The sequence below is a fragment of the Drosophila willistoni genome, assembly GCF_018902025.1.
Source record: "Drosophila willistoni isolate 14030-0811.24 chromosome XR unlocalized genomic scaffold, UCI_dwil_1.1 Seg41, whole genome shotgun sequence".
Taxonomy (NCBI): Eukaryota; Metazoa; Arthropoda; class Insecta; order Diptera; family Drosophilidae; genus Drosophila; species Drosophila willistoni.
Window position 1 is genome coordinate 1,140,334 of NW_025814058.1, and position 24,537 is coordinate 1,164,870.

At 35.0% G+C, this 24,537-nt stretch overlaps 8 protein-coding genes across 9 annotated transcripts; 5 read left to right on the top strand and 3 right to left on the bottom strand.

Moving 5' to 3' along the window:
* Window positions 1-2,568: 2,568 nt before the first annotated feature.
* Window positions 2,569-4,689, top strand: LOC6642984 (pickpocket protein 28). Its single transcript, XM_023176227.2, has 6 exons — window positions 2,569-2,658; window positions 2,721-2,964; window positions 3,023-3,289; window positions 3,346-3,556; window positions 3,620-4,205; window positions 4,272-4,689. The coding sequence occupies exons 1-6, from the start codon at window positions 2,574-2,576 to the stop codon at window positions 4,385-4,387; spliced, it is 1,509 nt and encodes a 502-aa protein (XP_023031995.2). The 5' UTR covers window positions 2,569-2,573; the 3' UTR covers window positions 4,388-4,689.
* Window positions 4,677-5,658, bottom strand: LOC6642923 (V-type proton ATPase subunit e). Its single transcript, XM_002065808.4, has 3 exons — window positions 5,444-5,658; window positions 5,315-5,362; window positions 4,677-4,966 (listed from the first exon to the last, which is right to left on the bottom strand). Exons 1-3 carry the CDS (start codon window positions 5,536-5,538, stop codon window positions 4,840-4,842), a joined length of 270 nt encoding a protein of 89 aa, XP_002065844.1. The 5' UTR covers window positions 5,539-5,658; the 3' UTR covers window positions 4,677-4,839.
* A 320-nt stretch (window positions 5,659-5,978) lies between these two features.
* LOC6642924 lies at window positions 5,979-6,436 on the top strand. Its single transcript, XM_002065809.4, has 2 exons — window positions 5,979-6,154; window positions 6,255-6,436. The coding sequence occupies exons 1-2, from the start codon at window positions 6,044-6,046 to the stop codon at window positions 6,348-6,350; spliced, it is 207 nt and encodes a 68-aa protein (XP_002065845.1). The 5' UTR covers window positions 5,979-6,043; the 3' UTR covers window positions 6,351-6,436.
* Window positions 6,437-6,872: 436 nt separating this feature from the next.
* On the bottom strand, window positions 6,873-8,431 carry LOC6642925 (26S proteasome non-ATPase regulatory subunit 4). The gene is made up of 3 exons (XM_002065810.4): window positions 8,334-8,431; window positions 8,118-8,258; window positions 6,873-8,029 (listed from the first exon to the last, which is right to left on the bottom strand). The coding sequence occupies exons 1-3, from the start codon at window positions 8,357-8,359 to the stop codon at window positions 7,012-7,014; spliced, it is 1,185 nt and encodes a 394-aa protein (XP_002065846.1). The 5' UTR covers window positions 8,360-8,431; the 3' UTR covers window positions 6,873-7,011.
* Window positions 8,432-8,928: 497 nt separating this feature from the next.
* Window positions 8,929-10,932, top strand: LOC6642926 (probable E3 ubiquitin-protein ligase makorin-1). The gene is made up of 4 exons (XM_002065811.4): window positions 8,929-9,032; window positions 9,328-10,200; window positions 10,262-10,535; window positions 10,697-10,932. Exons 2-4 carry the CDS (start codon window positions 9,389-9,391, stop codon window positions 10,793-10,795), a joined length of 1,185 nt encoding a protein of 394 aa, XP_002065847.1. The 5' UTR covers window positions 8,929-9,032; window positions 9,328-9,388; the 3' UTR covers window positions 10,796-10,932.
* Window positions 10,933-13,435: 2,503 nt separating this feature from the next.
* LOC6642927 (transmembrane protein 104 homolog) lies at window positions 13,436-15,774 on the top strand. Its single transcript, XM_002065812.3, has 4 exons — window positions 13,436-13,608; window positions 13,852-14,363; window positions 14,606-14,832; window positions 14,898-15,774. Exons 1-4 carry the CDS (start codon window positions 13,528-13,530, stop codon window positions 15,659-15,661), a joined length of 1,584 nt encoding a protein of 527 aa, XP_002065848.1. The 5' UTR covers window positions 13,436-13,527; the 3' UTR covers window positions 15,662-15,774.
* Window positions 15,775-16,149: 375 nt separating this feature from the next.
* On the bottom strand, window positions 16,150-17,721 carry LOC6642928 (lipoyl synthase, mitochondrial). The gene is made up of 4 exons (XM_002065813.4): window positions 17,248-17,721; window positions 17,021-17,177; window positions 16,906-16,963; window positions 16,150-16,848 (listed from the first exon to the last, which is right to left on the bottom strand). The coding sequence occupies exons 1-4, from the start codon at window positions 17,629-17,631 to the stop codon at window positions 16,329-16,331; spliced, it is 1,119 nt and encodes a 372-aa protein (XP_002065849.1). The 5' UTR covers window positions 17,632-17,721; the 3' UTR covers window positions 16,150-16,328.
* An 835-nt stretch (window positions 17,722-18,556) lies between these two features.
* Window positions 18,557-24,502, top strand: LOC6642934 (neuronal membrane glycoprotein M6-a). Of its 2 annotated transcripts, none has more exons than XM_015178280.3 (4): window positions 18,557-18,703; window positions 23,397-23,556; window positions 23,627-23,931; window positions 23,989-24,502. In XM_015178280.3, the coding sequence occupies exons 1-4, from the start codon at window positions 18,700-18,702 to the stop codon at window positions 24,264-24,266; spliced, it is 747 nt and encodes a 248-aa protein (XP_015033766.1). In that variant the 5' UTR covers window positions 18,557-18,699; the 3' UTR covers window positions 24,267-24,502. The 2 variants fall into 2 exon arrangements, with proteins under 2 accessions (XP_015033766.1, XP_046868222.1); XM_047012266.1 differs by lacking the exon at window positions 18,557-18,703 and adding an exon at window positions 22,091-22,589.
* Window positions 24,503-24,537: the final 35 nt, after the last annotated feature.

Consider the following 24,537-nt stretch of genomic DNA (forward strand, 5'->3'; position numbering starts at 1 on the left):
TGACAGTTTTAGAAGCTGCTGTCAAAGGAATCTCTATTTACTTCATGTATGTACATATGTACATACATATATTCATTTGACAACCGACGAATCGAATCGTAGTAGTAGCAAGTAGTGGGGCGAAAATTTATACGAAGGGAAAAATTTCGGGGTAAAATCATTTGACTGCAAATGCCAAATGCCTATTTTATTTTGAGTCATACTTAAAAGCATCTTTGGCGACTGCTTCCAGCATCTCTCATTGATTTGCTTCTTCTCCACGTCCTGTTGTTGTTGTCCTAAAATATACATATACATACATATATATAAATACATACATATATGAAAATTGTAAATCAATCCACTTATAACTTTTCATTCTAATACTACGTACAAATCTGTCTATGAAAATAAAAAGGAAAAAACCTGTTAATGGGGACCCCGGGTTGTAAAACAGCTGTGAGGCAAAAGTGTTTCCGCTGTTTCTTAGTTGTTGTTGTTGTTGTGTCTCCTTCGTGACTCATAAATTTCAATTTTACAGCGGCTTCTGCAATTCCTACTTGACATTAATTTTATTGGACTTACAAAAAAAAAAACACCATACACTTATGTATGTATACAACAGCATACTGACACTCACACACACACACACATATGTATTTGTATTTATTTCTATATAACAGAGTCCTCCAATTATGTATGTTTACAATTGAATACAATAGTTTTTGGGGGGTCTTTAAATGTTAATCTTGCAAAAATATGTTTACTCTGCTAAAGACATTCATTCATATATATATATATATGTGTGTATGTATGTTTGTGTGTGTGTGCATATGTGCATTTCGGTACACAAGGTTTTAAATTAACAATACGTATGTATATATAAACATTGACGTACATACATATGCATATATGCATGTACATACTTATGCCTGTGTATGAATCAATACAAAAGCACACAACATTGTATATACATGCATATGTATTTATATATACATAGACATATATATATGTATGTACCTATATATATATATATAAATACATATATATATGTACATATATGTATATGCAACGCAATGGTTATGATGTCATGCCTATTGTATGGATGTACATGCATACATACATATATACATATGTCTGTGGGTGATCACCACCACCCAACCCCAAGCCTCGCGACTGTTGACAACTCATTTAAAATAGTTACTCTCCACTGTTTTCATTAAACATATGTACGTACATACATACATAAAAGCACTTGGTTCACACACTATCATACACACAAATCGATTTGCCTTGTTGTATTTATATGTTATCTTTATTCGCAGTGGGCGGACGTCGGTGATAACCGATGGAAAATGAAATCAAGCAATTTAATAATACATCTCTTCACGAAGTTTTTGCAAGTGCCAATTGTCCCGTCCCCGTCCCGATACATCGATGTTTTTCATTTAATTTCAGACATCGATGGTTTCTTTTTTCGATGCGAAATATATCGGTTTTTCTCATCACCATGTACCTGTTAAAAACATCTAATCGAATCGAAATACTGGGCTCTGTTAAAATTGGGAAAGAATCGTATTTGGTGTTGGGAAATGCGTTATTGTTTTCATCTGTTTGTATCACCAACGGGCGGGAATTTAAATGCCTTTATCAATTGTCTTGTTGATTATGATCGAAGTGCATTTAATTTGAAACTCTATCAAAATTATGACCATCAACAGTCTCTTCAGCAATAAGTATTTTGGCGGCGATAATAATTGCATCGATGCTGGTTAATCCTTCGCAATTTTAGCCAAACGGCGCATGGTATATACTTTGTGTTTGTATGTATTCACATTGCTTTCTACGTACATACATATGTGTAGATTTGCATTTTACTCACGAATCACATTTGTTTGCCGTTAGGCTCAGCACATGTAATAGTCGGTTCTCGGATTATATATATATATATATATATATATATAAATATATACATATATATATATTCAATTTTTTTCTCTTTTTGTTACACAATTGTCAGGTCAGACTGCCACAAACAGCTGTTCGTACTTCGTTTAAAAAGTGTTGATAAACATTGTATTTGAGCGAATGTGTGCTGAAAAACGTCAAAAGAATTACAAAAACAAACAAATGAAACGGCTATTTAAAAAGTGTCCACACGCCAATTGATTTTGCAATATTGTATAGGTTTTTAACAATGGCACGGATATTTTGGAAATAAAGAAGCAATCGAATAATATTCATAGCTCTTTCATGCATTCAATAAAAAGTAATCAGGCTTACTAGACCAAGATTCGAGTCAGGCTCTCTAAGCATATATTAAAAGAAGTTAAGATTGCTCAATACTCCTGCATAAAGTTGTTTTATTAGATTTGGTATACCTTACACCTCATGTCCATGTCTTTAAATCAAAAACACTTAGGACTCCTAACTTAAAAGCGCTAATGACGTGCATGTCTAATGTCCTTAAGAGCACTTAATTCATTTGTCCCTTAATTCATTTGTAATTACATATGTATGTAACGTTCATTTAACTTTGTTTTTAATCAAACAAAAATATACTGCCTGTTAGTTATTCAAGAAGTCTCAAGAAGATGACACTTCTCCATTGGTTAAACGTCAAATTTTGGAATAATGGAAAGAGTGTCAAAGAATTTCTACAAAATACTTCATTGCAAGGTAATTACAACTTTTCATATTATTTTTCCCAAAGTTATTTTTGTTATCTCGTTTTCCACAAGGTCTTAAATATGTTTGGCAAGCCGATTTACCCAACTGGATAAGATTATTTTTTGGACTTATATTTCTTGTAGTTGTAAATGTGGCCATTAATTTATCTGTAAACGTTTTTAAAAAATGGCAAAGTACTCCAGTGATTATTGGCATTAGTTCAGCTATGATACCAATAAGTGAAATTCCATTTCCAGCCATAACCGTATGTAATATGAATCAGGGAAAACACTCAAAAGTAGATGGTTTCCTACCGTAAGTTATATTTTTCTCAAAAGATTTCATTATTTCAAGATTTTTATTGATTTTAAAGAGGATCTTTGGACCATGCCATGTTACAGAAAAGTTGCTTTATGGAAATGAACTATACGAGTTTTAAAAACGCTAAACGCCGTTTCAAGAATGATACGTTTCCCAATTTTATAATAAATATATCGGAAAAATGCTCAGAAATGATCGTCTCATGTACTTTTCAAAGAAAAAAACTACCATGCAGTGACATTTTCCGTGAAATTTTCATAGATGAGGGCTTGTGCTGTGTATTTAATCTCTTACATCCATATTATCTATACAAGTTCAAGTGAGTGTTTTATTTAATTAAACTGTTTCGAAAGTAAAGGAAATAATATTTTATAGATCGCCTTTCGTTCGTGATTATACGTCAACTAATAACTTTGCTGATATAGCAGTCGATTGGAATCCAATGACGGGCTATCCAAAAACTATGCCAACAGGATTTTATCCAAGAGCAGGGGTTGATGTTGGCGTAACTATGGGACTACAAATAGTATTAGATGGTCATATAAATGATTATTATTGTTCCTCTACCAACGGTGAAGGATTTAAGGTTTAAATCTCTAATGTTTCACCTGATCCTTCCTCTTAATACATGCTGGAAAATCATTTTCAGGTTCTTTTGTATAATCCAATTGACCAGCCAAATATTAAAGAATCGGGATTACCTGTGATGCTTGGTCGCCAGACATCGTTTCGCATTATTGCAAGAAGTTTTGAAGCTGTACCCAATATTCGGGGCATACATCGAACAAAACGTCAATGTATATTCAGTGATGAACAGGAATTATTATTTTATCGTTACTATACACGTCGTAATTGTGAATCTGAATGTGATGCTTTATATTATCTGAGGCACTGCGAATGTATTCCATATCATTTACCATTCATTTACACAAATGCTACATTATGCAATGTATCGCATTTTGATTGTTTAAATAGAGCGGAAGTTACTATTTTCGATACGAAGAGTGTTAAATGCAAGGAGTCCTGTCTAACCAGCTGTCATGATTTGCAATTTTTTCCCGATACATTCTCAGCTCCCTTTAGTCAAGCCGAAATAAGAGCTCAAAATGAATATTTGAAAAACTTGTCACCCGAATACATGCGTGAGAATTTGGCGGTAGTAAATTTTTATCACTCAGAAAACCATTTTCGAAGTAATGTGAAGACATCATATACTGGTACAACTGAATACATGTGTAAGTATTTTATTTATGAAATAGTTTCTGATTTATAAAAACGAAAATGTCGATTTTATTTTACAGCTTTAACTGGTGGAATAATGAGTTTAATGGTCGGCTTTAGCGTTGTGTTTTTAGCCGAAGTATTGTATTATTCATTTTTACGAATTTTTCTGGAGCACATAAGAGTGTATAATTAAACCTGTTGCATCTAACAAATGCAAATGTAAGGCATGATAAAAAAATATATATATGTATGTGGCTTATCATATTTTTTCAAGCTTTTGGCGAAGCTTCTCACAAAGAGTCATTATTATCAGTTATTTTATTAAAATTTCTCGAATCATGTGAAAAAAACCATAATATTAATTAGAAATCACCGGATGACTAATACTACCTCACTGTAAAGCCAATACACACATATATAACCGATAAATAAGAAATATACCGTATAGAATTCAGATAAACTTTGAAAATAAAGACACAAACTTTTACTTTTAAATAACCCAAAGTGAAATATATATTTCCTTTATAAAGGCACATTTAATTAGTTCAAGGTGTGGGCATTTAAGTATGCAAATTGAAAAGAATATTTGTATATTTTACACTTTAAAAACAAAAAACAATAATTAGATAACAAAACAAATTTGCATTACACAGTTACATCCATTGTGTCTTTGATTTCATTTCCCCATTCACGGGCCATGATCATGATTTCATTCATGGATAGTGTGGGCCCAATCAGGGGGTTCATTTGTGTCATGTAGCAACATAACCAACTGCAAAGAGAGATGAAAATTATTAATCACATGTAGCAAACACTTGTTCATTCATATTGGATTTTAGTTTTATCGGCTTCTGACCGCATGAAATTAATTAACAAATAAGTCTGAAGAATTTTGTTTACTTGAATCAAAATGTTAATTCATATAAGTATGTATGTATGGATGTGTAGACATATTTTTATATTTGGTTCTTGCAACCCATTTACATTTATATGTACATACATACATACATACATACAAGTACGAAGTGTTTACATATCAGCAAGGGTCACGCGGACCCTGAAAATATTCCTACATACAAAATGTATGCATGTATTAGTGCATTATTTATTTTGTACTTACAATAGCCAACAGGTGGATGCAGTTAGCATAAGGCAGCATTGAGTTACACTGTAAGAGGAAAGATATGTATGTTTTTAAATCTTAAGATTTTGTTCAACTCTAGGATATAAAGGAAACAACACAACATACCCTTTGTTTGGGCCACGGGCGAAGAACGGGCAAATAATGCCAATGAATGCCCAAATGCATGTAATAATCAGAGGAGGTACATATGCTTCAACCATTTTGACAAAGTAATACTGAAAGATGGACTGAAAATTAAATACACGTCCAACTGAGAATACTAAAAAAAATGATCACGAAAGTTTTCTCGCCCAATGAAATGAATATCAATCACATGACAGCCCCAACATGAGACATTCGATATTCGAGCGTATCGACTATGAACAATTTCGATAATGGGCCAAATTAATCGACTACTTGGCGGACAGTTGATCTATTTTAATTAATTAAACGCAAAATTGAACTAAATGCATATATTTAAATGCATTTAATTTGAAACACCTGTAATCGGTGTATGGCAATACAACAAAGCATTACAATCACAATAGATGTACCCACATAAGGGTTAAGCTAAATAAACCGTTGAGCAAATTTTATCGAGCAATAAATTTATCGATATTCGAATTCGATAAGTAAAGGTGCAACTATGGGTGGCAGCAAGAAGAAGAAGCATTATAACCTTACAGCGTTAACATTGATTTTCTCCCGAAAAATAAGATTGTAAAGATGTTCCAAAATAGCGCTGCTCGTCTCTTGGTTCCAGCCATCCGCAATGCGATGCAAAGTCGGTGCCAATCCGTTGTTTCCGGACCACCAACAAACCATGTCTCCACCGCCGTACGTATTTTTCAACTATAGCAAATTACATAACAAATCTAACTTTGTATGTCTCATCCAGTGGGTAAACTAAATATTTTATATATTTTCTCATTTTCAGGAGAAAGTAATTCTTGGTGGCGGTATGTGCGCTGCATCCTTGTTTATTCCGGCCTGGGTTTTGTACCATATCCGTGACTACAAGGGGGACAAGTAAATGGATATGAGTGAATGTAGTTAATGTTGCTTATAAATGTAAAAATATAGTAACGATAATACATTAAACTAAGCCACAAAACTGTATTAATACATTCATTGTATAACTCCTAAACGAGGAAGTGCTGCATTGCACATATCCTCTTGCTATCAATTTAAATTGTTCAATTATGTCACCAAAGAGATTAACATACATATTGTTTGTGCAACTGCGTTTTAGTTAGTCTGTTTATAAGCCTTAGGGGTTAAGCCCCCATCGACATTCTGATGTTTGTTTCAACTTGAAGTGATCTTACGAAGAGGTCTACTCATGAACAAGCATCCTAAAAATGTTGAAATGGAAGGCGGACAATGCATTTGTATGTAGGTAATTTTATACCCCATTCGGTCAGGGAGGATAAAATACATATATTCATTCGTTTCTACCGATTAGGTCAAAAGCGACATTAGTCAAATATATTGTTGACTATTTGAGGACATATCTTATTTAATCTCATTAGAAGCATTATTTAGAACACAACAATTTTATCTTCGCTTTCATTTGAGTTGGACAATTTTCCAAACGTTCACAAATGATTTTTAATGAATATAATGCGGATACAATGATTTAATCAAGCTTATTAGATATAGTAAGAGATGAATTTTGTTTTTTTTTATTATTATTATTTCTTTTGGCTGTCCTTATCATCGCTCTTTTTGTCCTTATCTTTGTTGAGCGATCCAACAGCATCACGCACAGCTTCAGACTGTGGATCGACACCAGGAAGATTTTCTAGAACGCTCTGCAAAAATGCTGGGTCACCAATCACCTCTGAGTAATCCTCATCTACATCCATTGGAGCATTAGCATCGTCAGTCTTTGGACGCTTAGCCTGCTGGGTAACGTTATCATCAGCAGCATCTTGCATCGACATCTGCATAGCAAAAGCGATTTGTTCCTCTTCGGTCATGTTGGCGAAATCTGGCAAATTATCTTCGGGAATTTCAGTGGACAGTGCTAAGGCCCTTTGTAGCATGGCTTCCTCCGAGTTTGATTCGGGAATAGCGATTCCTGTAGTGCCGCCTCGTTCCCCTGCGCTTGGTGCTGGTGGTGCAACATCAGCACTGGCTGACCCGGAATTATCCGCACCTGCGCGGCGTTGTTCGCTTTCCTGACGATGACGTTGTTCTTCCATTGAGACTCGCAAAGCGAGTGCAAGCTCCGGATCTTCGTTGGGGTCGACACCAAACTCAAACACATTACCACCTAGACCAGCGCCACCCAGGCCATCCTCACCCTGGATAATTGGCGAAGACAGCAAAGCCTCGCTTAATACAGATCCACGGGGAACACTAACCAGATGGGAGCCGGTCCCATCCTTACCGTTTAGAGCGTTGATAAATGCAGTCAGCGTCTCGTTGTTATTGACATGATCGCCAAAGCTGACAATATCTACATTGACCTTCTCTTTTTTAAGACGTTTTGCTTGCTTAACCAACTCTCCCTCCTCGTTTTGCAAAGGCGAGCCCACAAAAACAACAATGCGCATTTTATGGTTCTTGCCTTGACGATGCTTTAACACTAAATGGGCAATCCGTATTCCAGTTAGAAGGTTTATATCTCCTTTTGGTTGAATTAGATGCAGCTTGGAAAATATGCGACCCACATCAGTTGTCAGGGTGGCCAGCACTTCTACGGTACTAGGGGCAGGCAAGAAAACAAATTTGCAACAAGACAAACGGAAAAACTTAGAATGAATCACATATATGGCCAATTACATATACTTACTTAGACAGAGTCATTAGACCAACATTGTTTTCTGGATTCGCCCTTAACTTGGTAAGACAGAGAAGATTAATGCCGTCTTTCTGGACGCTGAGACGAGTTGGAAAGTAATCTCCATTTCTTTGGAAATCGCTGTTGTCAAAACTGCAGAAGAAGTCAAGCCAAAGCCCAAGTCACATAAAACAAAAGCCATTTACATTTTTATTAAAGAATATTTACCATATCATAGTACTTTCGAGGACCATTTTCGTATTTTTGTATTTTTGCTTGTCACTTTGCCACTGAACTGTAATTATTCCACAGGGTTGCTTCCAAGTAATATGGAATCGTTATCGGTGCGTACAAGCAATAACGATAACATTTCTATAGATGACTGAAATATGAAGGGTACTATGATGTTCGGTATTATATGAGCACTTTACTGAGCGATCACTGAACATACAAATATCTGTGCTATATATGGAGAAGGGATAACTTGGAATAAAAAAATATGTGGAAAATTTCGTCCATAATATTTTACTGACGACTCTGGGTTAGTTATTCCCTCATATTAAAATACCATTCAACATCGCAATTGCTTTTCTTTCATTTAATATTCGGATATATTTCAAAATATTGGAAAGCAAATAAAGCTGAAACGAGGGAAAAATCCAACCGCATTTCATAAATGAAGCGCATTTGGTAAAGCCCCTTTCAAAGTACATATGTAGCTATATCTAGTAGGCGTATTCATGCTTTTCAATTATTTGTATTCCTAGTTTGTCAGGCCTATATATCACAGTCGCCTCATTCGTTGACAATCGATGTAGGCTATCGGTATCGAGAGGTTGGCTTGTGGATATTTCGCTTCTGGCAACGCTGTGCTGTCATGAAAATCTGATTGTGATTGAAGTGACGAAATAAGTAAAACAATTCTGAGTAAGTTTAGCTAACATTTAATTATTTACGCGTATATGTTAATATGTATGCATGGATTAAATTGCAAATTGATGATTGCATATACATACGTGAACAAACATCAAAGTCATGGTCATGAGTGGATATGAACATGCTTTTACATATGTATGCATGTACTTCTAAGTATTTGTACACATATATATATACGTATATGTGTATAAATGCGTCAGTTACATTTACAAACAAGCACAAGCAGGATAGAACTGAAAGTTTATTATATTTGTTACATATATTCACTTTTCAATTTATATTTTAGGTCAACTACAAGAATTGACAGCTCTAGGAAAATTCAAACCTTTTGCAATTCTACGAGCAAAATGAGTGCCGAAATCGCCAGTTGCAGCAGCGATCCAGCCATTTCAAATGTTGTCATTGGTCTTAGTCGAAGCCAGACACTATGCCGCTACTATGTGCGGGGAATATGTCGTTTTGGGGAGCTGTGCCGCTTCTCCCATGATCTGAGTCGTGGTCGCCCCGAAACTGAATGTGAGCAACAACCACAACAACAACGAGCTTCAGCCGATGAAAATGACGCTAATCATGTAAAACCAAGCACAAGCCATGGCCACCGAAATTGGGCAAATGCACCGATATTTGTGCCTGGCCAGAAGAGTTACGACTCCTATCAACAGATCGATAACGATGATCACGAGGTATCCGAGGTAGATGCAGATGCTGCTGGTGCCGCTGTTCAAAGTGGGATCTCATGGGCCGAAGTTGTCGGCGGACCGTCATCAAATGATGTAGGGACAATTAAATACGGGGAAGCTGGATCTTTAGAAGATATTTGTCCATACGAGAGTCCCTGTGCCTATGGCGAATATTGTCCATATCGCATTCACATGGAGCTATGCGAAATGTGCGATCAGTATTGCCTGCACCCCACAGATCAGGCACAGCGTAAAAAACATAATCGTGAGTGCTTGCAACAACACGAGCAAGCTATGGAGCTCTCTTTTGCAATTGCTCGCTCCAAGGATAAAACATGTGGTATCTGCTTTGATACCATCATGGAAAAAGCTGGCAGGGAGAAACGATTCGGTATATTGCCCAACTGCAATCATATATTTTGCTTGGAGTGCATTCGTACATGGCGCCAGGCCAAACAGTTTGAGCACAAAATAACGCGGTAAGTCCAAAGTCAATAATTACCCCACAGCTCTCAATACCTATTACCATATACATTTCAGAGCTTGCCCAGAATGTCGCGTATGCTCGGACTTTGTCTGTCCCAGCGCCTTTTGGGTGGAAACTAAAGAAGAGAAAGACAAGCTCCTTAACGATTACCGTGCCGCATTGGGTGCCAAGGACTGTAAATACTTTAAAAAGGGCGAAGGAAAATGTCCATTTGGTAATAAATGTTTCTATAAGCACGCTCTTCCCAATGGCGATATTGTCGATGTTGGTTTACCAGTTCGTGCTCGAAAGTTGCATAGAGAAAATGAAATAATCGATTTGTTGGATGTAAGTATGTTTTCTATATACATTTTTTATAACAACGCAAAGGCGATAATAGGACGTATGCAAATATATGTGATTCCCTAAATTCTTTTTAGCAGTTGTATATTTAACAATCACAAACCGGAATACAAACTCTTACATATATTTTTTATTTCATTCTTTAGATTTATCTATGGGAATATGTTGATCGACGTGATTATCATTGGCTAGAGCTATTTTCAAGTGATATAAGCGAAAGTTCCGATTTCTCGGATGAAGAGTAAGTCTTCAGAATGAAGCGAAAACAGAATTGTAGCAACCAAACCCTCAAAGCAAACAGAAGTTGGACACACAACCGCATATATAAAACGCAAAAAGTATGCTATCGAGATATACATATATATATATATATAAAAACAAAAAAAGAAAAGATACAAAACAAACAAACAAACACTAAACCAAATATGAAATGTGAAATTTAAAAACAAAACAAAAAACTTGTATTTGGGTACCAAATTTAGGTTTATACATATATATATTTATTCCCAACTTAACGCAACGAAATTTACAGCAACTTTTCCGTACTTGCATTAAATTATATATGATACCGTTAAGTGGTCGAAATTATACTTAAAGAAACATGAATCTTAAAATCATCTATTATCTATGCGTATTTAAAAAAAAAAAAACAAAAACAAAAAACATAAAACAAAAAAATGAAAAAACAAACACAAAAAAAAAAACAAAAAGAAAAGGGAAACAATTAAAAACATCAAATTATTCGAAATAGGTGATATGAAATGTGTATACACAACTATGCCTTTCAGACTGAATTGTAAACATAACAAATACAAACATTCTTAATCTTTATTATGTTCTCTACACACTATCTTTTGAAGTTGAACTACTCTACTTTAATTATACCTATACCTAAAATATCTTAGAGAAAAGCGCACACACGCAAGAAGCACCAATAATAAGCACGTGTTTATATCTTATAAGGCTGCAAATTGCTGCTGCACCTAAATTATTTTGGCGTCTAGTGCAGACTCAAAAACTCTGTATCTGTATCCATATATAATTGCTAACATTTGTAATCCATGTACCACCATTTTGGTCTATCAATTTAAATTTTGTTATTGTTATCAAATTCCTGTTATACATATATATGAAACGTTAATCACATCAAGATAAAAGTAATCCCGACCCGCCCAATGTCCCCCCGTTTCATCCCCACCAACCACCAATCCTTAAAATAATATTATATTTACATACATTTATCATTTATTGTGTACATCGTTTTTAAGTTAATACGTTCTATGTTTGTAATGTAACCATTGTTTGGATTGCAATCATTGGTTTTTAATTTTAACTAATCATATTTTATTGTCAGCAACAAAATGAATCAATTAAAGAACTAATTAATATTATTATTATTATAATGCAAAATTTGTTCATTTAGCCGTTTACCATTTGGTTGCGTGTATGTGTGTATAATATACATATGAAAAGTAAATATTTGTGGCCCCCAACATTAAGCATATGCTAACCATATGAAAAATAAAGTAACAACTATAACACTATAGGAAAGCATGTAAACAGTATATATATATGTATATATATATACATAAAATAATGGAAATCATAATAATATTTTAACATAACCCAAGCTGAGATCCTGTGTCACACAAATTAATGCTGAATACGAATACTTTGTACGTCTATTTGTAGCGATTCGCAACACATTGATGCATAAAACGTACAGTAAATAATGAAGATATATATAAATCGTAAGAATAATTTAACTAATATTAAGAAAAACTAAAAACTAAATCAATGAAACGTAATATTTCGCAGGTAATATAAGAACTTGATTATTTTAAAAATATATACTATTACATACGTCTCCCTGCATAAAGAGCATAATATATATATATATATATATATATACAAATGTATATACTTTATTACTTTTTTTTTGTGAAATAATTTTTTGTAAATTTAATTTCATTTGTTGGTTGCTCTACTAATGCATAAACTGACGACATGCATCGCTGTTTTTGTTTTTTCTTTTTTGGGGTTAATCAATTGATGAATTTTGTATAAATATTTTTGATTTATATCACTGATTTGATAAGTTAGCTGCCTATAGTTAGATTTCTAATATAAACAAAAATGTGAAACTAGTTTTTATGGTTTGTTGATTTGACGTCAATTAGAAAGAGAAACATATGATTGTCTCCCTTGTTTTTGCCAAGCTCAGTCAGTGTTCCTTGTCCTTGATTTGTAAGTGGATGTCTTTAAAATTGACGCCTCGTTTTTGGGGCTTAGAAGCACTTTATCCACACAACACTCTGCTTTGAAAAGAACAAGAAAAAAAAAAATCAAAAGGTTTTTACTCTTTATATCATTAATGTGCAGATGTCGGCTATTAAAAATGTTGGTTGATGGTGATGTTACTCATATATATGTATGTATATATGGTTCACTAGAAAGCAATAACACTATACCGATATCCAGAAGCTGTTTAAAACTTTAAAGTGCTTTTACCAATGCAATTCTAAGACCTATTTAAGAACTTAATTAATTTGTGTATAATTGTAAAGATAAAACGTTACCATCTGGTATTTTGAATAAAAAAAAATGAAAATAGTGTCTATAAGCTTTCTTTATAATTTCAATCCAATTAAAGTCGGCTTTGAAACAGCGGAATTCTTTAAAAGGAATAATTCTTTCATGTTTTGTTTACATTGATTATGCTTCACCCAATTGATTTTACTGTAAACAAATACATATGTATGTTACTAATTATGGTTCCAAACATGGATCCTTGGGAGATCCGTTACATTTCGTTTGAATTTGTTGTTTGCTGGGCTACAAGTCTCTGGGTGAGCTTCATGATGTTCACTGGGTAGCCGTTTTCCATTCAATGTTTGTGTTTGTAATTGTATTGTTGCTTGGATTCGTCGCATCGGTATTATTGTGATTATTTTGAAAACATTAACTATTGCTAGAAATGCCTGAAAACCGGCACCCCCAAAGCCGACGTCTTGTGGATGGTGAAGCCTCTACGTCTGGGTCTACTTACTCAAATTTGGTAAGGATTTAAACAAAATAACCTACACTAACAAATCTGTTTGAAAGAGATGTTTGGCCTTTGTTGTTGTCCATTGTTAAACAAATACATATATCTGTACATCTGTATGTACAGATGTATATATATGGTACAAACATTTCTTGATAAACCCTGTTGGCGATAAATTAATTAGGAGGAGTGGCATATGTAGATAATATTTCTGCCTATTCCTTTCATATATATATCGATGCCTTTTCTATGCAGGTTGGTGTCATCTTCATATTCAATCTGATTGTCGGAACGGGTGCATTAACATTACCAGGCGTTTTCGTCAAGGCAGGATGGCTGCTGAGTCTCATAGTTATAGTATTGCTAGCTTCAATGAGCTACATGACAGTGACGTTTGTTATAGAGACTATGGCCTGTGCCAATGCCATTAATAACTGGCAGAATCTACAGGTCTTAAGGCATCGTCAAAATTCTGAAGAACACAGCGAAGCGGATGATGAAGCTGCATCGGCAGCATCTAGGCAAGAAGAGGAAGTTAGTCTGTTGGGTGGTGACAGTGGTGAACTAGAACGGATCCCATTGACCATTCAGAGCGCTGAATTTCACTATTATCAGCTTTCAAAGAAATTCGAACTGGGTGAAATGGCAACATTGTTTTTCAACGATATCGGACGAACATTATTCTATTTGTGTTTCATTGTTTATCTATATGGAGACTTGAGCATTTACTCTGCTGCCGTAGCAAGAAGTCTACGCGACGTTGTGTGGTAAGTTTTTGAATAATAAAATGATTCTTTTAGATCAATTTCCGTACAAATTGAATAGAAATTTGACAGTCGCAGTTAGTTGGACTAGCTGCTCTCGTAAGAAACCGCCCGTATAATTAGATTGATGACAATGAAAAGATGAATATAAGATATTATTAACCTATCATAAACTCAAATAATTTAAAAGTCCAATGAGAATTTAATGTCTGTATTAACTAATTTCACACTAAAACTATTCCCAGTGATGATAAAAATGTCACCAACTATGGTAATTCGAATTTGATGTTTTGGCCGGGTGATTTCAAGAATAACACAAATAGTCCATGCTGGATGGAACACACTATATCAAGGCTAAGCATGTACCGAGTATTTCTAATTGCATTCACTGTAATATTCGGTCCATTTGCCGCATTTAATGTTCAAAAGACAAAATATTTGCAAATACTCACAGCCTTCTTTCGATGGACGGGTAAGCATACATATATTTGTAAATTATACATAAAATGTTATAAACTAGAAATCTTTCCATTTCAGCATTTACTTTAATGATCGGCCTAGCTCTTAAGATACTGATCACAAAAGGAGCAAGAGGCCATCCAGTGAGCGTTGATTTTAACGGGATCCCATCATTATTTGGAGCCTGTGTCTACTCCTTTATGTGTCATCATTCTTTGCCCAGCCTTTTAGCGCCTATCAGACAAAAGAAGATGATTGCTAAAATCATTTCCTTTGACTACATTTTTATATGTTCATTTTACATTTTACTAGCATTGACTGGTATTTTTGCATTCAAACACGTCGAAATTCTTTATACGTTAAATTTTTTGCCACAAAATGTACCCTATACGGATTTTGCTTCAGCTGTGCTTATTGGCATTGATTATTTCCTGGCACTATTTCCGGTATTTACCTTATCGACTAGCTATCCCATTATTGCCATAACATTGAGAAATAATCTGCAGACATTATTTCTAGATATGTCAAGATATGAATCGTATCATTGGTTTATTCGTATTATTTTTCCTCTGTGTGCGATTATCCCACCACTTTGCGTGACATATTTCACTGAGAGTTTATCCAGTCTGATTGCCTTTACTGGAAGTTATGCTGGTACTGGCATTCAATACATAATTCCTGTATGTTTAGTTTACTTTGCCAGACGGACTTGTTCCGAACTGTTGGGCAGTGGCGTTGCCAATCAGTTTAAAAGTCCTTTCAAGTCTAATGTATGGCTTCTGTTGGTAATAGTTTGGTCAGTTGTTTGCGTATTTTTGGTTACCATTAATCTAATTCAATAAGCTTTATTTGTCTCGATACCAATTATTTATAGAAACTAAAGAAATAATCTATTAGACAGTAATTATCTAATTGGCTGTGAAAAAGAAAAGTTTTTTTGAGTCTTCCATTTAAATGATTTCAAAAAACAGCGAAACCCATTGTCTTTTAAATATATATATATATATATAATATGTTAATATATGTAATAAAAAAGAAAAAATCAAACTCATTCTGTATTTGTTTTTGATTTTAACCCGAGAAGTATGCAACGCTTTAATCACTCAATTCTTAATCTCTGTCACAATTTTACTTAAAAATTTTCCAATATTATCGTTATCTCTACACGTCAGAGGCATCTACTTATTTTGCAGACAAAACAGAAAGCTGGAGCGCATCGTTTCATACAATGTGTTTAAAAGGGTCGCATTACTCCATAATTCGACAACTATGAACTATATTTTCGTAGTCATTTTTTCAGGTTTTAATGTAAAATTTTACAACAATTGAATCGTTTTGTTTAGCCGGTTGCAAAGTATACGGTAAAGCTAAATATTATATTGCTTGATGTTTCATGTATACATAAATTATATAAAAATATAGCTATACATGGGGCATTTACTATTCCGCAACAAAAATTTACAAATTTGGTTATATTATGTAAACCTAATTAACGAATTCATTAACTATTTATTTAGGCGCATCATTTTGCTTTTTACGATTTGCTAAAATGCTCGTAATGAAGAATTCACCAGCTTTATATGAGGAACGGACAAGTGGACCACTGGCAGTATATAGAAATCCTAGCTGATTGCCACGCTCCTCCCAGTGCTTGAATTTTTCTGGTGTTACATATTCAATAACCTTCAGATGTTTCTTAGTGGGCTGCATGTATTGACCCAAAGTAAGACACTCCACACCAACTTCTCGTAGATCCAGCATAGTTTGTTCCACCTCGGCATCGGTTTCGCCAAGACCCAGCATAATGGAGCTCTTTGTGATAAGATTGGGATTGAAGCGCTTTGCTTCGCTGAGTACTTTTAAAGTTTGCCTGTAGTGGGCACGTCTGTCTCGGACAAACGGTGTCAATTTCTCAACCGTTTCAATATTGTGTGCATAGACATCAAGGCCGCAGTTGGCGATCGTTTTCACACATTCCAAATCGCCGCGAAAATCCGGCACTAGGCACTCGACGAATATATTTTGATTACTATAAAAATTCAGATATATACGATGATTCCAATTTCCTTTCGTCTATATCCCTTACCGTGCTTTGATCTCTTTAACAGTTTGTGCAATATGTTTAGAGCCTCCATCCGACAAATCTGTAAAATAAGAAACACTCTTCAATAACTTGTCCATCCATAATTAATTGTACATACCATCTCGATCCACAGATGTCAGCACGATGTAGTCCAAGCCCCAAGATGCCACCGCCTTGGCTGTGTTTACGGGTTCGTTCTCGTCCAGTGGTGGCGGTGCTCGGGCTGTCTTTACCGAGCAGAAGCGACAACCGCGTGTACAAGTATCACCCATGAGCTGTCATCAGAAAAAAACAACACAGAGTTTGAATTCATATCAACACAGATGTCACACAGGTCATGCGTACCATAATTGTTGCTGTTTGAGTCCCGTGCTCGCCACCACCCCAGCATTCACCTATGTTGGGACAACGTGCCTCTTCGCAAACTGTGGAAAGCTTTAGTTCCCTCAATTGATCCTTAATCTTGGCATAATTCTTTCCCATAGGAATGGTTGTCTTTAGCCATGGAGGAAGCCGAAGGCGTTGCTCTTCGACCTTCTCGCGACGTAATTTACCATCGTAGTTATCCCATTCATTCTTTGTATTATTCGGATTTTGGATGAAATCCTGGAAACTTGGTCCCTTTGCCAACCGCTCCCGAATCTCATCCAGTTTTTCTGCATTTGCCGAGGCCGATGCTGAGGCCGGACGCACTATAACTTTGATTGGAGACTTAATTGTACGCAACATATTGCTTACAAATTTAACATAACAAAAAAAAATATACACCGAATTCTTTGGCTAAATAATCTTACGAAATTGATGATAGAGATGTGCAGTATTTATTAAACTAGTGATGTGTCACGGTTTGTGTAAGATCACGCTAGGAAAGAAAAAACACGAACATTCAATTTAGCTTGTGGCTTTATGTCTGTATGTACGTATTCATTTTGAAACTTGTGCAAATTTACCATCCATTAAATTTTGAGGGAAATCGACATGTGCCTGATTTATAAGTTTTTCAAAAACTATTGAAAACTTGTATTGATTTTCTTTTCAACTTTGGTTGATTATATTTAAAATTTTAGTTGTAAAAAACGGCATGTCCTCAATGAATTAATAAACTAACTTGAAAGTTGAAAAATTTAATTTTTATATAGTTTGTTTTAAATAGTGATAATCAAATTATATCGATAGATAATATATTATCATCGATACAGTTTTTTGAAATGTGAGTTGGCCACACTGTCAAGTAGTGGTTGTTCGTATCTTGTAGTACTCCTATTACCACAATCATTTGAAATGTATCTCTCAGTACCAGTTTGCTTTTCGTAGTATTTTGTATAACTTTTTTTGAAGCTCTATGTCTGTGTTTTTTGTTTTCGTTGCATATGTTTTGTATGGAACAAGAGCTACAACGCGTTAAAGTCGTGTCTCCCAGTCTGTGTTCGTTTTGGGAGTTTTGTTCTGTAATCCCAGCTTAAAACATTTAAGTTTAATTGAAACGAAAATCATCGAATTATAATAATCAACATGTTATTTAGGTCGTCGACAAGTGTATAAGTGAAAAATTGTAATATGCATAATTCAGCTCAGCAAAGGAAAATTTGAGCGCGAGTTTCTTTATTATTATTTTCCATTTGCCACCACCTCTCACGTACATACATATACTTACTCAAGAAAACTTGTTTTGTTTGCGACGACTTCACTTATACACACAAACAACACACTCAACACCAACAGTCGCGTTACACGACCGCATAAATGCTTTTTGTAAATTGAAAGCTGCATTCAATCTTACGAACAAGAATCTCGAAAATGGGTACGTCTAAAGTGTTGGATTAATCCAAATTTTAAATTTGTAATTTTTAACACCCATACATGTATGTCCATGTATGTATGTTTGTAAATGTAAATGGTATATGGTAAATCAGATCGGATTACTTACATACATACAAATATAAAAGGTTAAATTTTGGTTACAAAATATACATTGGATTTTGTTAAGGCTTCTTTGAGTCCCTTAAAAATCATGTTCAATAAATATAAGTGTCTCCCATTAAACATAATCCTACAGCATGATCCTTCTTCGTCTATCGCAATTTGTGCCAAATATGTATTGTTATTTTGAGTTGTCTAGAATGCAGAAACAGTTGATGAACCATTCACTCCCCCTCTGGCCATAACCAGTTCAAGGCTCTGACTTCAATTGAATTGGCCCCCCCAAAAAGTAATATACCCAATTTTCGGTTGAGCTACATTTTGACATTGCTTATTACCCTTCCAATGGGTCTTAGACTGTGGATGTGCTTTTGGCTGAAATGTGCAAATATTGTTGTAGTTTTTTGTTATTATAAAATTCATGTATTTCTTTTAATAAATTCCTTTGCTCCAATGGCAAAGTTATTTAGAAATACTAATAAATAAGAAAAATTAAATATATAAAATTTTAGGTAAAACTTAGTTTAAGAAATTCTTCCCACCCTTTAGTGGGGTTTGGCAGAAAAGTACGAAATCTGCTATATTTATTTTCACTTTCACTTTTTTATTTTTCTCTACCTGTTTGCCATTGTCATAACTGGGCTGGGAATAGGTTTATTGGGTTCAAAAATATAGGTTCAGGAAAATCTCATTGACTTGACCGACCTTTCATCCTTAGCACTTAGATCTATTAGTCCGAATATTTGAGTTTTCTCATTAGATGCTAAAACACTTACTAGTTCACAACTTACTAGTTGATATAGATATAGTTGTATATATAAAGAATTACAAGTGTCTAATAAATTTTTACCATGACCAGAAAATAATCTTTCATTCTTATTATATCCATTTTAAATATGTTTATTAGCAGAGGATTTCATTAATTATGGGTGTAAGAGCATTTTATTTGGGTGTATCTTGGCATCATTTAAGTTTCTTCTTAAATCTCTGCCATAATTCGTTTATCGCAGTTGATTGTAGTAGCTTTCAGATATTAGATATTATGAAAAGACACAAACGGGTGTCATTTTTATAGTCTAACAAGGCTAAACAACACCTTCAACCGGGTTAGCATAGAAGTCAGATATGCATGAACAACATTTCATTGAAGATTTTCTTTCTGGTTATCTGCCAAAGTCTTTAGAAACGTGTCTATACATTCTTTTTTAGTTTGTTGTTGAATCGTAATTGCATATTTAGAGAGACTTTAAATATCAACAATACGTTGTGTCTTCTTAACGCGCGCACTTTGGAGTCATTGCACGCTACCGGAATTAATGTTCCACGCTGATTCCGCGCCTGCGATTCATATCTGACTCAACGCGCCCAGCGATTCGCCTCCTCCTCCTCCCTATTCTTCCTGTTCCTCAATGTGTGTGTGTGGCTAGTCATTGTTATTTAAGGCGGTTAGAATCTTAGATGTGGATGCATTTTATTTTTCCTAGTGAGCGCTGCAAATGGGTTTTTCAGAGGTCATTAGTCCTTCTGTGCATAGACAATTGTAGAATTGTGGCAAAAGGAATTATTGCGCCTAGTATTCAAAAGTTGGGTGGCCTACAAAGTGAAAACTTTGGCTTAAATAAACTAAGGATACTTGGATGCATGGAAATCCTCTATCTAATTTAAATAAACCTCTGGTTCAAAGAAAGAAAATATGAATAATAATTGTTGGCTGTAAACCGTCTAATAAATATTTTATTTTTATATTGCCAATAAAACTAAGTTCTCCTAGAGCCGATTAAATATCAGTAACCAATCTACAGATATGAGATTGAGGGCTCCCTAAAGTATGCACCATTTCGTTAAAGAAAAACTCTTCAACGGAAAGGTTGCTTATAGAAATGTTTTCTTGAGTCTCGGTAAATTATATTTTCTTCATATTCCTAAGCAATTATATACTTTATATAAATTGTAGAAAGATAACTAAAGCGAAAGGAGAAATGCAATCCATTTGACGTTGCCTTCTGCTTTAATTAGTGGTTGCTATTCGCCTTATGGTTGCGCAATGTTGTAAGCTGCAACGCACATGCCACCCACCCACCCAACCACCCACACACATTTGGCGACTCCAAACGATGATGATGATGATGGTACTCCAAAGAGAAGGTCTTAAGGCAGGTATAGAAATATGGTGGGGCGGAAAAAACTCTTGTGGTTACGGACGACTTACTTTCAAGTGCACAACACCTCTTTAGTTTAGTTAGTTTGTGTAACCGCAACGTCTTGTTTTACCGAAGCGTAACTAACCGTAAGCATCCTGGCCCAAATATCTATCCTCTGAGCTAGCATTAGATGTTAATTTATGTGTATCTATGATGATTTTTTTTAAAATTCTTTTGCTCGAATATGTTACAAATTTGCAACCCATAATAATTTTCTTTATTTACCACAATTCCAAGATCAAAGGAAAGTCTCAAATGAATACAAGAAAAGATTTTAGAAAACTGTTTTGATTTTAAATACATATTTGAGGTGTGGATTCGAAAATCTCCGAATTATTGCAAAATTTGGAGGTTTTTCGGTCGGTCAAGGGCAAAATTGATTTTGGGGCTACTAAACCGTTTCCATCTCTTGAAGATATATCATTTTTGATCAGCTTAAGTGTGTCAGATTTTGAAAGGATTTGGGCTATGCTAAAAAATTAACATTTTGAATGAAAATATGTCTTGGATATCGTTCTTTAACACGGAATTTGTTTTTTTGCCCCTCGCAAAGATGCCGCCTCTGCAGAAAGGTGTAAAACGGTGATCATATTTTTGATAAGAACACACTTTGAATGATTTAGACCCGGCTATAATATGTACATATATTTCAATGATCAGCAATCATCCTTATTATGCTGAAGTATGAATCATGTATAAGGGACAGAAGCTGTAAGTGTCTTTCAATTGGTGGTCATATGTATAATTAGTGCACTTAATGATTCATTACCATTGTGACCGATTGACCTAAGCAGAGATCCCACAACCAGGCTCGCTTGTGACCAAGACCAACGCCTCATGAGTGATGAGAGAGAAAGAGAGAGAGAGAGATAAGCTCTTTGGCGCTATCAATGTAAAGAGAACCCAACCCAAGCAAGCAGTGTGAGAGAGCAAAGAGAAAACTTATTCTTTCTACTGGCATTTTCATTATCGATTCGAACTCGAACTCGAAACTGAAGTTCTCTCTTAATGTGGTTAGGTAGACACCAATGCACTACACACACATTTATTTAGTTTGATACTGCTCTCTTCCACGAATGTTTCGTTTCATACGATAGGCTCCCATTTATATATACATATATATATATATATGTATGTTGATACCTGTAGAATCGGTTGTCTTCGATGACGTCGCAGTGTGTCATTCACAGTGTGTGTATGCGTGTGTGTGTGTGAGCGGGGCATCTTTTTTGATTGAGCAAAAAAGCACTTTAATTTGAGAACGTTTTCGGCCGTTACATTGTTTTCAACTCTTTTTATCCGCAAACAAACAAAAAGCATTTGACGTTCCATTGTACAATATGTCGGGGAAAAGTAATAAACGTGATCGCATACGAGATCCACGCGAGGAAATTCTTCTCGAGACGAACTTTGAGGACGATGGAGGAGTCTCGACGCGAGCGTACAACAATAATCCCTATAATGGGAATGGGAACGGTGGCGGCGGGGGCAGCATACAGAATCGACGACGCAGCTCGTATCGTTCAGACCACTCCTTGGATAGATACACAGAGCGAGGTGGTGAAGGTATGGACTACTAAACACACACACAGACAGAGCACAGAGCAGCAGCAGCACCTGAGCCCAAAGCGGAAGCTTATAGGCATTTCCTTCCGTTAGATCCAGGCACTAATAATTGTTTCCACCCTTTGTCTACTTTCTTTCCTTTTACATATATGTGAATCACTTGTTTTTTTTTTCTTGTATCTCTCATTCCTACCTCACCTTCTCTCTTTCCCACTGCATTTCATTGCCGCGCAATGTTTAATTGTTATCTTATCTGTATCGTTTCGTCACTTTTCATATATGTAATACCTACTCTGAGAAAGTCACGATTCTATGTATACTTATATGTATCTACACAATAATTTTAAGAATTATGTATTTCACTCATTTATGCAATTATTTTTGTTCTCAATTCTTCTCTTTCTTTTATCGCACTTAAAAGATATGCAAAATCTTTTTTTGAAATCTCCTTTTTGCTTTCGTTTCCACATAAATTCAATACCTTTATTCACTCTCAAATATATAAATTTCAAAACGATTGGATAACTAAACTGATTTAAGTTTGGAAAACGTTTTGGAAACGAGATCAATCTAGTTCTTTTACACCAAAAACTATTTACAATTATTAAACTATTAAAGCACTAAAATGAATCATCATTTGAGTTCACTAATTATAAAGTTAATAGCTTTAGTTTGGCTTACATTCTGCTAAAAGAGAAGCTTACAAAGGGATAATCTTCTGAGCACATTTCTCTAGATTAACTAAACTACTTTATTATAAGATTAAGCAAAAGATCATATGGTATTGACAATGTTAACTTATTTCAGGTGACTGTTGCCAATCATGCATGGCGCGTATACCATACGCCACACTAATAGCCACGTTAATGTGTCTACTTGGTGTTGGCATCTTCTGTTTTACCATGTACCGTGGAGCCTCACTTACTGTCATAATGGTTGATCAAGTCTTTCACTTGCGTCTGATATGGTAAGTAATCCTTACCCCCAAATGAGATCTCTTTTCCACTTACTAATCCCAATCCATACTGTTTTTCTAGGATTGAGGCAGTGCAAATGATATTTGTGATAATTGCGGCTGGGATGGCTGCTCTTGGATTTATGATACTTTTCGTCGGCTTTCTGGCGACTGGATCAACAAGATATAAGGTCTATAGAGCTTGGCGTTCCCGTGTTGGTGGACGGATCTCTTGTGCGGTTCTAATGGGCATTACATATTTACTGAATTTTGTATGGAGTTTGATATTATGCTTTTTGGTTGTCGTCACCTTTATATACACAATGTTCTGGAATATGTGCTCCAGTGTGGAGCATTCGCTTAGCTGTATCGATTTGACACAATTTCGTAAGTAAAATACAAATCAAAAATGAATATAAATAATATAATGTTATTCATTTGTAGATTTCATGTTCCCACCAAATACCAAACTGGAGGACATGAAAGTTTGCGAGAAATATGAAATTAAAGCATTTTGTAAGGATGGTGTTGAGAATGCCGAGGTAATGTTCATCTTGGCCACATTGTCAACGCTATTGGTTATCCTTAGTTTGGTCCATTATCTGATGTGTTTGTCTGCCAATTATGCGCACATAAGGGATCATGAGAAATTCCAAGAGCTGCAGGAAATACAAAATCTTAACGAAATCGAGTATAGCGCCACATCGAAAGATCGCTTCTAGGAAATATTTCAGAAGATTCAATTTGAGCTTAAAGAACAGTGAGGCGCTACTTTGACACACATACATATACATGCATCTATATACATATACGTGAATGTATTTTGGCACACCGCACACAACGAAACACAATGCAATGAAAAACAAAAACAACAACAACACAATAACAAAAGCTTTTTGATTTTTGTGTGTTTTAAAAACCTATATAGTATATTTTTTACTGTGGATTTACAATTTAATTTCATGCATTACCTTTTATATATATTTAATTTAA